The sequence below is a fragment of the Babylonia areolata genome, chromosome 9 (genome assembly GCF_041734735.1).
Source record: "Babylonia areolata isolate BAREFJ2019XMU chromosome 9, ASM4173473v1, whole genome shotgun sequence".
NCBI classification, from domain to species: domain Eukaryota; kingdom Metazoa; phylum Mollusca; class Gastropoda; order Neogastropoda; family Buccinidae; genus Babylonia; species Babylonia areolata.
In genome coordinates, this window is record NC_134884.1 from 23517919 (window position 1) to 23536039 (window position 18121).

Below are 18121 nucleotides of genomic sequence, written 5' to 3' on the forward strand. Positions count from 1 at the left end.
TGTTCTGTTTTAACCAATCATGGAAACTTCTTCGCTTTAATGACTTATAGATAAATATGGCAAGATTCGAAAAAAAACGCTATCATTTGTAGAAGACAGAAGTAATACTAACCGAAAATTATTTGGTCTGCTATAGTATCTCAACGGAATATATCTTTAGAGAGAGAGAGAGAGAGAGAGAAACATCCCTCTCTCTCTTTCTCTCTCTCTCTTATATGTGTGTGTGCTTATTTATTTATCTATATACATTAAACAATCCTGGAATTTTGCTAAAGTGATTATTTCGTGGGGTATTCTGCAGATCGTAATGGATATGAAGTCCTTAATGATGCATTTCTCAAAGCTGGGAGGGGAAGTGAACTTGCGTAGATCTGACTTTCAATGCTTGATGGAGACACCATACATGATACTACAGTCTCGTGGTATGCGTGTAACACAGGGGGTACACCCACATGAGCCGGGAAGAGGAGGACCCGTGGGAGGGATGCGGGGTATGAATGCAAAATTGTTTTTCTTCAAACAGCAATATTCCAGGTCTCATTTTAAAGACCTAGCTCAGCTGAATACGATCACTTTAATTCATTAAAATAGCTTTTAAAAAATGGGAAAAAAAGTGCCAATTTTGCTTTTTCTGGTATTTTGTCGTGAGAGAATTTGCAAAAATAAAAGGATTTTAAAGCTCAATATAAAAAAAAAACTGTCAGGTTGTACAGCGGAAAAAACAGACATAATTCTTATATGCAACATATTACCTTCCTTAGTTTTTAGTCTTCTGTGTTGTTTAGTAAACATGCAGTGACCCTATAAAATTGGGGCTTTATCCAAAATCTCAAAATGAGGCGCAAAATGGCTCAATTTCAGTGAAATTCGCTTGACTGTAACTTTGGTTCTAATGTAGGTAGAACCATAATCTTTGCTGTGGGGTGTTTGTTTTGACTTGCATTTTAATTTCAGCTTGTTGTAGAGTTGTTTCAACAGACATTTCTTTTTTCTTTTTCTTTTTTTTTTTCCTCTCTCTTTTGAGGCTGGTACGAATATATTTGCTCCTCAAACGGAAATTGCAAACCTTCGCAGTTCTCATTTATTTTCACTCCACGCACTGATGCAGTCACCGATGTTTTTGGTCTCTGGTCTCAGTAGGAGAGAGGAGCGGGCAGCCAATATCGAAACACTGAAGCAGTCTGTCTTTTATTTTCTTTCTCTTTTCGCAGCGGTCGTGGGGAGAGTAGAAGTGCAGTCAGCTCATTTGTTTTCAACTGTTCTGGTTTTTTATATCAACGGCAAAATGACTAAGTCACTTAACAACAATACTGGCTGGAACTTTACGCCAAGTTTCAAAATATACCTAGCTATGTGACTGTTTCCATGAAAATATTGTCGATTTGCAAAAGATATTATGATTTTCACCTTTGTGCAATGTCTTAACAATGGACATGATAGTTTAAGACTCACCAAGATCCGTTTTTCTCCAGGGTTGTTTTCTCTTGCTGGTAATTACCATGAACATTGAACATGAAAATGTACCTTTAACTAATCACCATTAGTTATTCTAACAACTAACTATTCCAAAACCTGCTGTTGCTATTGGAAAGTCAATACATGAAAGTAGATTTTGTTGATAAAATGCCGTTCTCTAACCGTGTGATCCTGACTATTCCATAAGTTTCCAGTACAATATGCAGGGTAATAACATACGAACGTACAACAACGTGTCCACAGAAACATACTGTTCAAACTGCACACTGCATAAACTGGTGACCTGTTCAGTCCTTACCGCCTTCAGCCGATGATTCATTTGGCGTAACAGATTTTTCATTGTCATCTTCATGTACTTGATGGTGCCACAACATGGTGATTAGTTCATTAACTGCTTCCTCTACACTGATGCTTTTCGTGTTCAAGACCCAGGCTGCTTTCGTGCAGATTTTCTGTAACCAGCAAATATGTGAGTGTGTTTAAAGGGACATATACTTCGAGAATAATTGTTAGACTCATCCAACATGTCCAATATTCTAATTGATATCACAGATATAGATCAATTCTTACGTAACTGCACTGTTCCTCTTCAATGGAGAATTGTGAAGAAGTGAATCTTCCCCTCGTATCTGACAATTGTTATCTTAATGGGTTGATAATCAGATGATATCAATTTTTTATATCAAATATGCTGATATGAAGAATGCCATTCGCTGACACTCTTCAATGGAGAATTGTGAAGAAGTGAATCTTCTCCTTATCTTGTATCTGACAATTATCTTAATAGGATGATAATCAGATGGTATCAAATTTTTATATTAAATATGCTGATATGAAGAATGCCATTCGCTGACACTTTTGTTAAATCTCGTCTTGCTTAGTTCCATAAGACATTGCAAGAAGATGGACAAAGTCTTCAGATTCCCGTTCCAATATATAAAACATACAAATCATTGTTTAAAAAAACAAAGAGAGAAAACATAATTTGATGACTTTGGACTCTCAGTCCGCTAATAAGCCATCATACATGGATAGCTACAAAGATTTTTTTTTCATAACTGCCATTCTACCAACTTTGATTCGTTTTCTGTTTGCGGTAGACTGAAAAATATTTACGTTACAGTTTAACACAAACACACGCGCACAAGAGAGAGAGGGAGGGTGGGGGGGAGACAGAGAATGTGAGTTGTGTTTACTTTTGTTCTTGTTCTCTACACACATTCGTGCTCACACACACACACAAGAGAGAGAGAGAGAGAGAGACAACCGAACACCGGGTTAAAACATAGACTCACTTTGTTTACACAAGTGAGTCAAAAAGTAATGTTCGCCATAAGTTTTAGTACGAATCTTTGGAATGGACAGTGTGTGCTTGTCATTTAAAGAACGGAGTTGTCTGGATGGTGAATAGACAGAAAATAGGTCTGAAAGATAGACAGGACAAGAATTAGTGAAGAAATTGTGACAAAGGACTGACAGTTTGTATTGTATTCGTGCTTGAATGGGGAGCCAGTGAAGGGAAGCGAGTAGGGGAGTGATGTGTTGACGTTTCTTAGCTTTGAGAGTGAGTCGTGCTGCAGAGTTTTGAACCCTCTGAAGTTTGTGAATACAGTATTTGGGGCAGCCAGCAAGAAGAGCATTTCCATAATCTAGTCTACATGGAACAAAAGAACAGACCAAAGTCTTTGTGGTTTCTGCGGTTAGATATTGCCGAATGGAGCTGATTTGTCGGAGTGATGCATATGGTGACCTACAAATGTGGTTGATGTGTGTGTCAAGTGTCATGTCATCAGAGAGCATGTAACCTAAATTGCGTGCTGATGCTGAGAAAGGTATGTCTGAGGTCCCTACCAGGATAGATGAAGGCTTAGGCAAGTCAGAAAATGAGGGCTTTGAGTGAATGAGAAGTGCTTCTGTCTTATTATCATTTAGTTTGAGTTTGTGGTCTGTCATCCATGATCTGACATCTGTGATGCATGACTGTAAAGTCTATACGGTTTGACCTATTTCTGTAGGGTGACATGTTCTATAAAGCTGCGTGTCATCTGCGAAAGATTGACTGGAAACAAAGTGACTTTGGATGAGGTGTGTATGAAGAGGTTTGGTGTACATGATGAAGAGTAAAGGACCTAACACAGAACCCTGTGGAACTCCGAACGAAACAGGTGCTGGTTGCAATGAGTGATTATTGATAATGACTGTCTATATGCGACTTGAAAGATAGCTTTTGACCCAAGAATGAGCTGATCTGGAAACTCCACAGTAGTGATAAAGGATGTGCAACAAAAGTGTATGGTCTATGGTGTCAAACGCTACGCTGAGATCTAACAAAGTAAGAACAGAAACATGACCTTGATTTAGTGCCAAAAGAATATCGTTAGTGACCTTGAGAAGTGCAGTTTCTGTGCTATGTGAGGGTCTGTATGCTGACTGGTTGGGTGGCAGCAGGGAATGTGAGTTTAGGTATGCAAATAACTGATTCATAACAACTTTTTCAATGACCTAGACATAAAAGATAAGTTTGAGACTGGTCTATAATTTTGTAGAACATTCTGATCCATAGAGGGTTTCTTAAGTAGTGGTTTTACAACTGCGACTTTATTACTGGAGGGGAAAGAACCTGACAGAAGACTTCCATTTACTATATGTGTCAAAGTGGGCAAAAGAGTGTCAATGTTTTCAACTAACAAAGAGGTAGGGATGGGATCAAGTTGGCAGGTGGTCGGTTTTGCCTTTAAAATTATCTTTTTTAGTTCGTGTTCTGTGACAGGATGAAAACAGTCAAAAACAGAGGAAACTGAATTAGTGGCTTGATTCGAACTGATCACAGGTAATGCAGCAGTTGTCATACGATCAAGTTCTTGTCTGATGTCAAACTTAGAGGCAACAAAAGTACCAGTGTTACAAGGCTCTGCTATATGGGTAGTGCTCCTGCAATCAAGTTCAGAGTGAATGTTAGCTATCTTAGTTCTAAAATAATCACTAACAAGAGAGGCAAGGCCTTCAAGACTCACTTGTGATACACTTAAAAAAAACACCTGTACACTGAGAGTAAAACACACAAGCTTTTTATGTATTGAGTATAATTTCAAAATGTAATGTTTAAGATGAGAAAGTTCAGTTTAAAACAAATTAAGTCCCCTAGCATTAATTACAGAGTAATTTCCCTTTTTTACTATCTGCACCAAAACGTTTGCAAAATAAATAAAACTTCCATGCTTAGCAAAAGAAGTTCCTGTTTGAACAAAAAATGATAATAATGACTGCTCTTGTTGTTGTGTCAGAATATCAGATCAAAGTGCCAAGTTTAGAGAATACAAAAAATATAAATATAACAGTAAATGCAGTTTGCATAATAATTAGGCTTCATTTTTAATTTTTTGTGCCCATCCCAGAGGTGCAATATTGTTTTAAACAAGATGACTGGAAAGAACTGAATTTTTCCTGTTTTTATGCCTAATTTGGTGTCACCTAAAAAAGTATTTGCAGAGAAAATGTCAATGTTAAAGTTTAACACACACACACACACACACACACAACCGAACACCGGGTTAAAACATAAACTCACTTTGTTTACACAAGTGAGTCAAAAACAGTTGGCAACTGACTAACAGGATACAAATCGGGGACGGGAGATGATCTTTCATTTCCAATGAGTTTACCACAGACACTAAAAAGGTGCCTCATAGATTTGCTACCGACAACCATCTACCTGAAGATCTAGTCATCAGCCCCATCCACATGTAATATGCGGCTTCTGTTCTAACTTGTGTGTGTGTGTGTGTGTGTTTGTACGTGTATGTGTGTGTGTGTGTGTGTGTGTGCAGTGCGTGCATGTGTGAGTATGCACAAGTTTTTTATATTGATATGCACTTGTATGAATCCTAATTTCTACTGTATCTGTGTTTGTGTATGATTTTCGATTTATGTTCGTACCTTGTTATGCACTATCCCCCCCAATATTCCTTGTGACCCGTACACTTGGTAATAAAGACATATTCTATTCTAGATTCCTGTCCTGGGCTCCGCTCCTTGCAGAAAGCCTGAAGAAGCTGTTTTTTCAGCGAAAATTTGCTGCTTTTTTAGAATACAAGTTTCAAACACATGAAGAGCCTACTGTTGTTGACTGACATATATATATATATATATATATATATATATATATATATATACACACACATATATATACAGTATATACATATACACACACACAGACACACACGTGCGAGAGAGAGAGAGAGAGAGAGAGAGAGAGAGAGAGCGCACACACACACACACGGACAGCGAAGTCTGGGCACTAACACAGACTGACATTCCTAAGATGCGTGCCTCAACAAAAGTGTATGAGAACAGAGTTTAAAATATGACCTCACCTCTGTGTTGGCCAAGAATTCCTCCACTGAGAGAGGCTCTTCTTCTGGGATTTCACACAAATGTCTACCAGTCATGTCCCTGAGAACACTTTCCACTCGAAATTCCAAGATGTCCCTGACACGGTTGACCAGAATCTCCAGTTCGCCCAAGACATTGTACACACTGGCGATATATTTGGGAATCTGAGTCGAACACCAACACAGGGAAACTAAGCCTGGCTCCAACAAATTATCCACCCTTTGTGTCAGTGGAGACATCAGAGAATCAAACGCTGGAGGAATCTTTTCACGCACTCGGGCATTCTCTGCCAGCATCATCTGAAAACAGAAACAAAAGCAAGTTAAAAGAAAATGTTTAAAAAAAAAAAAGAAGACAGAGAAGAAGAGAGAGACAAAGACAGAAACAAGAGAGGTGATGTGGCAGGTGGGCGGGAAAGAGGGTTATAAGGGAAGGAGGCAGTCAGAGAGAAAGAGAGGGAGAGTGAGAGAGAGAGAGAGGGAGGATTCTTTTACAAAATCCGAAGGTGTTAGATATGCAAGTGTATTTTGTACATTCAACCCTTGCTCTATAGAAACGCTAGCACACACAAAAATTAGCTTGACGGACAACGAAATAGAATATATCTGTATTACCAAGTGTACCGGGGTCACAAGGAATATTGTAGGGGATAGTACATAAATCGAAAATTATACACAAACACAGATACAGTAGAAATAAGGATACATACATGTGCGTATCAATACAGAAACTTGCACACACACACACACACACACATCGGAGATTTTTTCCCATCCCTCCTGCGGCCAATCAGTGGCAGCCTCTGTGCGTGTGTGTATGTGTGTTTGTGTGTATGTGTGGGTCTGTGTGTTTGAGTGCGTTTGTGCATGCGCGAGGGTGTAGGTGTACACAAGTGTCAGGAGAGTTCTGTGCACGTGCGTATGTGTGTGTGGGGGGGGCGGGGGGGGTACGGGGGGGAGGTAGAGGATGAGGTATGTCAGTGTATGCATGCCTACACTGTGGGAGCAACGGGATATTGGAACGTGCGGGTGTATATATATATATATCTTTGTATATATGTGTGTGGGGTTGAGGGTGGGGGATATGGGCGTATGTGTGTGTGCTTGTACAAGTAAGTGTTCATCTGTGTGTGTGTGTGTGTGTGTGTGTGTGTGTGTGTGCCGTGGAAGCTGCGATACGTAGCCTAGAAATGAGTGTGTGGAGGAGGGGGGTAGAGGAGGTGCAGGGTAATGTGTGTGTGTGTGTGTGTGTGTGTGTGTGTGTGTGTGTGTGTTGGGGCTCATGTACGTTTATGTGTATTTGACTGTGCTTTCATATCTGTGAAACTGCATGTTTAGTGCATATCTGTTATGCATGTATGGGTGTATGTGTGAATGTGTGTCTTCATGTTTTACATTTATTTGCTTATTTATCATCACTGTTGTCTTATGTATTTATTTATTTATTTATAATTATTATTGTTATTATTATTAATATTATTATTACTACTACTACCTTTTTTATCTTGTAATTATTATTTATTTATTTATGTATTTATTTATTTTATTTACTTATTTATGTACGCTTATAGTTGACTTCATCAAGTTTTTGCGCCTTATACATATTATTAGTAGTGGTAGTTTTTTGTTTTTTGGGTTTTTTATGTATTTATCTATCATTTATTCACCTTTTTTTTTTCCAAGGCCTGACTAAGCGCGTTGGGTTACGCTGCTGGTCAGGCATCTGCTTGGGAGATGTGGTGTAGCGTATATCGATTTGTCCGAACGCAGTGACGCCTCCTTGAGCTACTGAAACTGAAACTGTTGTTGTTGTTGTTGTTGTTGTTTGTTTGTGTGTGTGTGTGTGTGTGTGTGTGTGTGTGTGTGTGCGTGCGTGCGTGCGTTTTTATGTGTGTGTGCGTATCTGTGTGTGAGTGATGATAAAGTTGTGGTAGTATTCGTTGCTGTCTGACCATACATGTTAGCTACAGAATTCAAAGTATACCCATCATAATCATAGCATAATGTCTGTACCTGCACATGAGAACGCCCCTGCCCACACCCCCTTTACACATCCCCTCCACACACACTCACAGAGAGAGAGAAAGAGAGAGGAGAATGGAAATGGAGACAAGCAGAAAGGGCTTTGATCTCTCTCAGCAGATGCATTCACCACTGAGGGGAAATATGTTTTGTAAAGTGCAGCTCCATATGCTGTATAGTTACTACTTCACCACCTGCAGACGACTGTATATGCTCTTGTACTCTCCTCGGCGGGAACGTATGGTGCGAGCCAACAAGGGGATCTCCTTTCCCGTGTGAGCAATACACTCCGTCTCCCTGATCATAGTCAGAATGTTGTTGTCAACGTTTACATACAGTTCCTTGGACTCCGGATGTCGGACCAGCAGAGACGCCATAAGGCCTCCTTGGCATGTGTTCACCTGTCAAGGAAAAACAAAAAACAAAAAATCCTACGCAACATTCTATCAAATATTTCAGTTAAAGTCATACAAAACTAAACACCAAGAAGTCTGTTTTGGAGGCACAAATAGGTATCTCAGATAACGGGAAAGAAAACGGGATCTTTACTCACGTCACGATGCGTATGCCTGTTCGGAAATAAATGATGGTGGTCGTATTTGTTATTTTTTTTCGTTTTCGGTAGGTCCTTTTGATCAAACATACTTTAGGGGCTACCGTGACTGGTGCTTTTCCAAGACAGATCAATCTCTACATCAATGACCGATCACAATACCCAGTTTGGTCAAAATTGAATTGAATAATAACTTTGATCTTTAAGCTCTCACCCTGGTTGTATATTATCATAAAGGCGGTGAATTCAAAGACTCAAACGTCTTATTCATACCTACCATCCTACCTACTTTGCAACACAGACAGACACAGACAGAGCGACAGACAGACACGCACGCACGCACGCGCGCACATACACACAAACACACACACACACACACACACACACACAGTGTCAAAACTTAGATTCACTTGGTTCAGACACATGAGTCAAAGAAGAAGAGCATGATCATAATACCTTGCTGTGTCTGCATTGTTTATTTTAAACAAAGTATTTCTTCGCATTCTAACCTGTTATTTACCTGTCTCAGCCAGCCATGATGGTAGTGGTATTGAAATTCCACAAGGGTGTTCGCCAACTGATTGTATCTGCGAATGATGCGTTTGGCATCTGACGTATCCAAGCAGTTGCCTTGCATCTTAAATACTTCCATGGGTTCACTGATCCGACGATACAGTTGTTGGGCCCAAGCAATCTTGCCTGCAACTGGCGGCAGATCACGAGCGATGACTGGCTCTGTGCTGAAGGTTTTGTACATCTTGTACACCATTTCTAAATCTTTACTATAAAGCTGCAGAATGAATTTGTACTTCTCGTCAATGGGAAGGTTTGGCAGCTTGAGGTTCTCGAAACGTTTCAGAAGTTTGATAGCTCGCTGAGTGCTGGTCAAAGCCTCGAATTTCCCGTTCATGAAGGTGACAAGGGTATTCTGGAAAAAAAAAAAAAGAAAACGACTGCTAATTCGGTAAGAAAGACAATAGCAGACAAGGGGAAGATGGGGAAGTGTGGTCAGGCAAACGTTACTAGCAAGCTCAAAACACACGAAAATGAAAACTGTACTCACCATAGGCACTGAAACACACCCCACACACGAAAATATTCATTACATAATACATTGCTCCATTTGTGCCAGACATTGCCTTTTTAGGCACATTGAAAGATTTATTCACGTGTTGACACATGCTGTGTACATTAGAATTGCAGAGCAATGATAATAATTTTAAAAGCGATGGGGTGGTTATATTTTGGAGGTATAAACTGGACTTGTATCTGCATATTGTGGGCAAGACAACGTAAAATGATATTCCGATTCAAGTGCCCATACAAAACGGACAGTCGAGATATTTAATTTTCTGAATATATGTAATGATGCAGTCGTAATTCAGGTACACCTGACCTCAACCTGGCGGACAGTTTTATGACAGAACACTGCCTTAAGTCAACTAAATACTGGAATGTATTGAAAGTTTCCTAATAAGATCAATAAATATATTTAATGCTAATTCAATTTGTCAGCCATGCACAAATAAATCAATCGTTCTTTGAACTTGAATACAATATCTAGACCTTAATTTTCCCAAAAATACCTGTACCGATATCTCTAATTATATTATAAAACAAATGACAGAAACTCACTGTGTTATTGTCACAGTGAAGAGAATTTATTCGTTTTGTTTTTAGAAGCAAACGTTCGCCTGACATATTTCTAAATAGCCAGTAACTAGAACATCTCGTAAAGTAAATACCTTCCAGTTACTCCGTTATTTGACACTTACATCTAACAGACGTTTCAGAGCAAATAAATGTACTCTTTCAATTGCTGTGTGATCCGCAATTTGTCCCAAACTTCAGAGCTGCAAGATAACACAGGTCGTATCTGACAATAAAAAAGCTTAATGAACAGTTTTTGACATTTCTCACCGAAAGACCACAATATTTCTTAAATGTGGACAACTTCTAACTTGCCTTTGGCTATATATCTTCCAAAGATTACGCAAAAGTGAAGGAGGCTGAAAAAATAATACCAAGATATTCATAGTAGTGTACAATTTGCAGTTTGATACTGCCACAAAAACTATGTTTCTATTGCTGCAAATTTACCTCCTTTGTGAAGCATAATTTGTATCCTACGTAGCTTGATTACGAGTCCCATACTTTGAGCGGCTTTCTTCAGAATATTGAGTTGGTGGCGTAGACAAATAAGAAACAAGAGAGGCAAGGCCTTCAAGACTCACTTGTGATAAACTTTTTAAAAAATCCAAGCTTTTTATGTATTGAGTATAATTTCAAAATGTAATGTTTAGGATGAGAAAGATCAGTTTAAAGCAAATTAAGTCCCCTAGCATTAATTACAGAGTAATTTCCCTTTTTTACTATCTGCACCAAAACGTTTGCAAAATAAATAAAACTTCCATGCTGAGCAAAAGAAGTTCCTATTTGAACAAAATGATAATAATGACTGCTCTTGTTCTTGGGTCAGAATATCAGATCAAAGTGCCAAGTTTAGAGAATTAAAAAAAAATATAAATATAACAGTAAATTCAGTTTGTATATAATTAGGCTTCATTTTTTTTTTTTTTTTTTTTTTGGTGCCCATCCCAGTGGTGCAATATTGTTTAAAACAAGATGACTGGAAAGAACTGAATTTTTCCTATTTTTATGCCTAATTTGGTGTCAGCTAACAAAGTATTTGCAGAGAAAATGTCAATGTTAAAGTTTACCATGGACACACACACACACACACACACACACACACACACAAACACACAGAGACAACCGAACACCGGGTTAAAACATAGACTCACTTTTTTTTTTACACAAGTGAGTCAAAAAGGAAAGAAGTGCATAGTAAGACAACAGCAGAAACCAAATTTCAATCAGAGCTGGACTTAAAAAACAATACCACGTTTATCATTACGAATCATGTAAGTTGTAAGTTCACTCAAGAATACACAAAATGAAAGTGGATACAAAAATCACCTTTTCTCAGTACAAAATCATGGGCATTTTCGTTTTCGTAAGCATTTATAGTCATGTTACAATTTAGCATCCTCTCGGTTTCACGTTTACAAATCTTACATTTTTATAAAAGCTAACTTTCTTTTTGCATAAAAGCAAATCTTGAATCAAGACCATCTGTTTTTGGAAGTTTCTGTCTCTGGTTGTTGTTGTTGTTTTGTTTTTTTGTTGTTGTTTTTTTTTTTTTTTTTTTTTTTGGTTTGTTTGGTTTTTGTTGTTTTTGTTGTTGCGAATTACAATCAAATACAAAAATCGATCTTCCATGAAAATTGACAAATGTGTGAAAAATCCAAATTATTTTTTGCGTGATCTGACCTTGTATCTAATTATTTCATGCTACTGTCATTTCAATTTTCTCCAGTTCTGATTTGTCAGTCTTTGGGAGATTACTTCTTCAAAAATTTCATTCACGTGTAGTCGTTTATAATTTGGATGTGGACTTGTTCCGGTGTTGGCTTGGAAGATTTCGTGATTTCATTTACCTGTTTTAGGGTATGGAGAATTACAAACATATAAACAAAGAAAAAATAAACGCGAAAAATAACTAATAACTGAATACAACACTTGTGCATCAAACTGCAACGTAAGATTTTCAAAACGTATACGCAGTTCAAATCATATCAAAATCATCAATAAAATTCCCTGGGAATATTCTGAAGAAAGAAAAGATAAAAACCACCTTTCTATATCGGTATATTCTTCTCAAGTAGAACCAAAACGCTGGACATGATTTCAATATAATATTTCCAACTTTTATTTTCTGTTTTTATCAATTTTGAAACTGGAAGCAAAAAATAAAATAATACAATAAAAAAAACACAAACACAATATCGAATCTGAAGATATCAGTCTACAAAAATCATAATATGATCTCGGACGTTGGGGAATCAATCCTTGTCGGAAATCATTATAAAGTGGACATTCAGTGATGAAATGAAATTTATATCCAATCACTGACAAATTATATTTTGGGCAAAATATTTCATCATGTAGCATATTATGAAATCATCCAATGTTAACTGGTAGCTTGTGATTACTGCAACGAAAATCTATAACCGCATGAACATTAACATTAGGGAAATGTTTATGGAACAAACACCTGCTCAAGGCATCGAGTTCATTATTCAAATTACTAACAAAGTCATTTACTAAAGACTCCCGAATATCGTTTCATGTAGTATTGATATTTGAACAAATTCTTCTCTCCCGCTCACAGTTAAACTCGTATCGTGTGAACAGAATTTCTTGAACCTTGCTAAACCAAGTGGACTGGATCAGACTTTTGTTGTGTAAATTTCTCAAGGTTTGGTAAACCCTGAATGACAGTTTTCTGATTGAGGGCTGCATGAGTTTCACTTAGATATGGTTCATTTCAACCATTTTCCTGCATCTGTTTGTTAATACTTACATGTAATTCTTCAATATTCCGCTTGTAATCATCGAAGTCGTTGTCAAATGTATCCTTGCGTGCATCAAGGATGTCATACCTTTTTGCTCGTATTTTTTGGCGTAATGCTCTCTCTTTTGTAGCAATTAAGTCAATGCCTGCAACAAGATGAAAGTGCACTGCTTATTGTATGATAATCATCATCATCATCATCATAATGATGATGAAGATGATGATTAGCAGAAGAAGAATGATGATGATGACGATGATAATGACGATGACAAGAACAATAATATTAACATGGATATAATAATGAGATACTTTATTCTCTTTCTTCACCGGATTAGATTACCATGACGGTCATGAAGATGGCACACACACACACACACACACACACACACACACACACAGGCGCGGCGCGCGCCCGGAAATAAAATCTCGGTCAGTTGCTGGTCGGATGCGGTTCATACGAGCTCTCATAACTATTTTACTTATCTAACTGAAGAGGTTAAGTTCATGTCCAAGTGTCGGTACTGGATGTGTGCGTCCCCTTCCACACACACACACACACACACACACACACACACAGTGGGATGCCGTTCCTCAGGCTGAGGCTGGTCAGTTCCATAAGAAAGCTGCCGCATCTTCCTGGCTGGTAACAGTGGACACATTAGTTCCTGACCATTTGACCGACCACAGCATTTCTTTGATTTCTAATTTCATTTTATTTTTTCCTTGGTGTGTGTGGGGGCGGGCGGGGAGGATGTTGTTCAGCAACCGACTTTGCTTGTTCCGATTATCGGACTAGCTTGAATTTTGTCAGCATCGTTTATTCAATCTTGAATCAAAAGTCTGCTGAACATGAAATGATTTCTTTATCCGCCTTAATTTGATCGACATACATGTGGAAATGTGGTTCTAAACTGTTTGGACTCACTTGTGTAAACAAAGTGAGTCTATGTTTTAACCCAGTGTTCGGTTGTCTGTGTGTATGTGTGTGTGTGTGTGTATGTGTGTGTGTGTGTCCGTGGTAAACTTTAACATTGACATTTTCTCTGCAAATACTTAGTCAGTTGACACCAAATTTGGCATAAAATAGGAAAAATTCAGTTCTTTCCAGTCATCTTGCTTAAAACAATATTGCACCTCTGGGATGGGCACAAAAAAATAAATAAATAATTTTTTAAAAAGCCAGATTATATGCAAACTGAATTTACTGGGGTTTTTTGTTTTGTTTTTATTCTCTAAACTTGGCACTTTGATCTGGTATTCTGACACAACAACAAGAGCAGTCATTATTATCATTTTTTGTTCAAACAGGAACTTCTTTTGCAAAGCATGGAAGTTTCATTCATTTTGCAAACGTTTTAGTGCAGATAGTAAAAAAGGGAAATTAATCTGTAATTAATGCTAGGGGACTTAATTTGCTTTAAACTTGGCACTTTGATCTGATATTCTGACACAACAACAAGAGCAATCATTTTCATCATTTTTTGTTACAATCAGGAACTTCTTTTGCTAAGCATGGAAGTTATATTTATTTTGCATGTCTTTGGTGCAGATAGTAAAAAAAAAAAAAGGGAAATTAATCTGTAATCAATTTTAGGAGGCTTAATTTGCTTTAAACTGATCTTTCTCATCTTAAACATTACATTTTGAAATTATACTCAATACATAAAAAGCTTGTGTATTTTACTCTCAGTGTACAGGGCTTTCACTGTGTTCATTCGCCCAAGTGGTCTTTTTCGGAAAATACTAAAATCAATACGACGAGTGGACTTTATAGATCTATTGGCTGAGCCCTGAAGGTCATGGGAAAAAATCAATTGCGTACACATATTTATACATATTCAAAGCGCGTGCTCATATTCTTTGCAAACGCGAACGACGTCATTTTGTTTCAAGTTGTTGACCTGCCCGTTCAATCCTATATTCAATGGACAATACACGATAACATGTGATGGAAAGTTGGAGAAGGAGACCGTTAAATATTTATTCAGAGAAATATTTGTGAACGCCTCATCACTTACTGGATTATGCCCCAAACTGCCATAAAAATATCCACAGAATCAGTCGGAATTCACAGTTAAAAATAATAAACCATGAGAGTTGATACCCTTGAATTGATGAAACGTAAAAATTTCCAGTCTTGACTTTTCTCAAAAAGAAGTCCTTTTCACTTCATACGACGTTTAGAAGTACTTGTACTTGGCTCTACATGTTATTAGTTTAAGAAAATACTCATTTTTCATATCAACTTTAAAACTATAAAACTAGAATGAACATAAAGAGAAATTGAATCGACCGTGTCAACCAGTGTAACTAAACTTGTACATCTATCTAGATCCAGAGAAAACGGCTAAATGTTGTAGTGTGGTTGCGGCGATAGCCACGTCTCCTTTACCACGGACTTAAAAAGAATTTTTAATTGCCCTTAAAGATTTTTGGAATGCCCAAGACACACTAGAATAATACGACTTAAACAGCGTTCTCACTGTGAATGCCGCAATCGATTTATCGCCCTTTAAAAAAGCATGTTTAAATACTACATTTTTGAACGTCATCTAAGGAGCCCCGACACTGTAATGGGTAAGGCAGTTTCTTCTCACGCGAATACGTGGGGTTCGAATCTGCCGTTAGGACTTTTTTTTCTTTTTTCTTTTTCTTTTAACCCGAAGCTTTATAATAACAAATACATAATACATTTTAACGATTAGATTTTTTTAAAGTGTAGCCTATCAAGTGAGTCTTGAAGGCCTTGCCTCTCTTGTTCGTAATATCTGTATAACAAATCTGTGTCGGATCAAGAAGGAATGTCACCAGTTTCAAGAGCGAGGGCTATCTCAATAATTACCTTCAATTTTTGAGCCTTGTATGTTTGAATATGTATCCATGATGTGCTGTATCTGAATGATCTTCTGCAGACGACGTGCAAATGTGTCAAACTTGCCGAAGATGTACATCTCTGAGAAATCAAACTGAAGTTCACTTGGCTGTGTTTCCAGTTTTGTCTTGACTTTCAGAAAGTGTGTCCGATAGTGGTTGTTCAGGTTGATGCAGTCTTGTAATCTGCCGACAAGTGTTGGGCCCAGATCCCATATCTTCGTACGGCCATCCATTATGTAGGTTTTACAGGCTGTGATCATCTGGTTAGTAATCTGAAAAGGATTAAAATACATTTTGACAATACAACCATTCAGCTTTATTAGAGTGGAAATCAACACTGCTGCAGAAGCTAAAAATGTTGTTTACGATGCTGAAATCAAGCTTTGTCGGTATCTGAGCGATGAACTTAATCAGTGTCAGTCATCCACCTGATCTATGTATATGGCAGCAAGTGCTGTAAGTTTCTTTACTCTAAAAAAAAACCTGTCACAGAGAAGGCATCAAAACTATAGCTTGAATTGAGCTGAATCATCAAATCGAGTTTCTAAAGTGGTTTATGGAAGTACATAATATGACTTGAATAAGACGCCCAACTTTAACAGTCTTTGAGCTTCAATACCTTGTCCAGTAAAACTTAATTACGACCTTCCTTCATTCAAGTGGTGCATATTCACCCAAAACGCATCAAGGCCCTGGGAAGAAAACAGAATGAGAAAATAAAGAGAAAGGCATAACTTACACCAGACTTGATCGGTATATAAGCTATATAAGAAAGGACAAGTAAATGCTCATTTTTGCCGAAAAGAAGAGCCCGATCTGCATTGATGTGATGTGATCTGCAACAGCAGAAAAAAAGCGAAATTTCGCACAATTTGGTCCTTCCAAGAAACTATAAGATTTTTATTGTCTGAAAGAATACATGGAAAACATTTCGGTTTTGCTTTGTCGACAAAGCAGTCTTCTTTCATCCAGCATTGCTCGTTCCCCTCTCCTCCACCCTACCTTCATCTTTATTGCTGTGTAGGTAAAGCTTGTAGCAAGCAGGACTGTACAGCGGTCTGGAGTTCTTCGACGGTCTACATTCCTACTGTCGACATCCTCCTATCCAGCTAAATCCATTTCTAATGGATAAGGATTAAGAAGCGTTGCACTAAGTTACTGGGAAAATGTGAATGATAACTGAACCTAAAACATCTGCTTTTGCGAAAAGTACGGCAGAATGTGACCCACTTTGATGAACAGGGACGTCATGCGTTCTGACGTGTTGTAGTAGCGGGAGATGCTGTAGATCATGCGTGCCGCATTGATCAATCCCGGAATGGAGTTCTGCATGGCCACCTGCGGAAAGACACTGATGATTATCATCGTTCTTTACTCATGAATAAACGAACAATACAACAAAAAAAACAGAAAATGAAAAGGTGAACAGATGAATGAATACGCAAACTGGCAGACAAAAATGGAGATGCATGTGTATGGTTTTCTTGTGTGTGTATGCTAATTTGTATGTGTGACTGTGTGCGCGTTGGCGCAGAAAGAGGACGAAAATAAATAAATAAATGAATATTTGAGCCGCGAAATTTCGATTTTCGATATACTTAAATGAGCCCCTACTGCCCCACCAGCGCGAAGTTTGTGTGTGTGTGTGTGTGTGTGTGTTCCCCCTTTCCTCTCTCCAATCCGTTTCTCTCGGCCCCCACACACAAATAACATGTTAAAGGTCCAATAGCCTTTTACAGCCATCGGGGCGGTGAATTCATGTCTACTGTTTCTATGGCTCGGAATAGGAAGGCAGGATCTAGTACTCTCCTTCCGCCGTTTTTACCTTCCACACATGAGTGGAGCGTGGAAAGTCGGGATAAAATGACTCTCCCAGGGACACAACACTATGCCGTAACTGGGACTCGAACCCTGATCACAGCTGAAAACTGGATCAGAAATCGAGCGCCTAGCTGACTGTTACGGCGCCTCCCAAATAACAGAAAAGAAAAACAAAGATACATACCGGATCACTATTGTACAGAGGATCACAGAACTGCTCCAGAGTGTACAGAAACTTGACGTTGTCCTTGGCCCTGTTGGCTGTGTCCGTGATGCGACCGTCCAGTTCCCTCCATTTCTGGAACCACACACCAGCACAGCAAAAAGGGATGTCAGAAATCACCCTACAAACAGATAAATGGTGTGTGTCCAACAGGTAGTTTACTATCCTTTCGTTCACACTTCACTGTTCAGGCGCACTGTGTGTCGATTTTTCAGAATCCAGTTGAAAATGGCTTTCCTTTGAATTAGTCATTAAGCCCCCATCGCTAGATCATTGGATGGAGGTGATTCATGTACAGCAGTTCTTTTTAAAGATGAATCTAATTACACATCTTTTGACCCATC

At 38.3% G+C, this 18121-nt stretch overlaps 1 protein-coding gene across 1 annotated transcript in view; it reads right to left on the minus strand.

Annotated features, from left to right (window-relative positions):
* LOC143285595 (dynein axonemal heavy chain 5-like) overlaps positions 1-18121 on the minus strand; it is a 150008-nt gene that overhangs the window by 115787 nt on the left and 16100 nt on the right. Inside the window, exons 8-15 of the mRNA XM_076592989.1 lie at positions 17739-17852; positions 16964-17071; positions 15702-16005; positions 12869-13005; positions 8963-9370; positions 8084-8290; positions 5850-6167; positions 1775-1928 (exon numbers count right to left, since the gene is read on the minus strand). Coding sequence (XP_076449104.1) covers positions 1775-1928; positions 5850-6167; positions 8084-8290; positions 8963-9370; positions 12869-13005; positions 15702-16005; positions 16964-17071; positions 17739-17852 — 1750 coding nt within the window. The remainder of the gene's footprint in view (positions 1-1774; positions 1929-5849; positions 6168-8083; positions 8291-8962; positions 9371-12868; positions 13006-15701; positions 16006-16963; positions 17072-17738; positions 17853-18121) is intronic.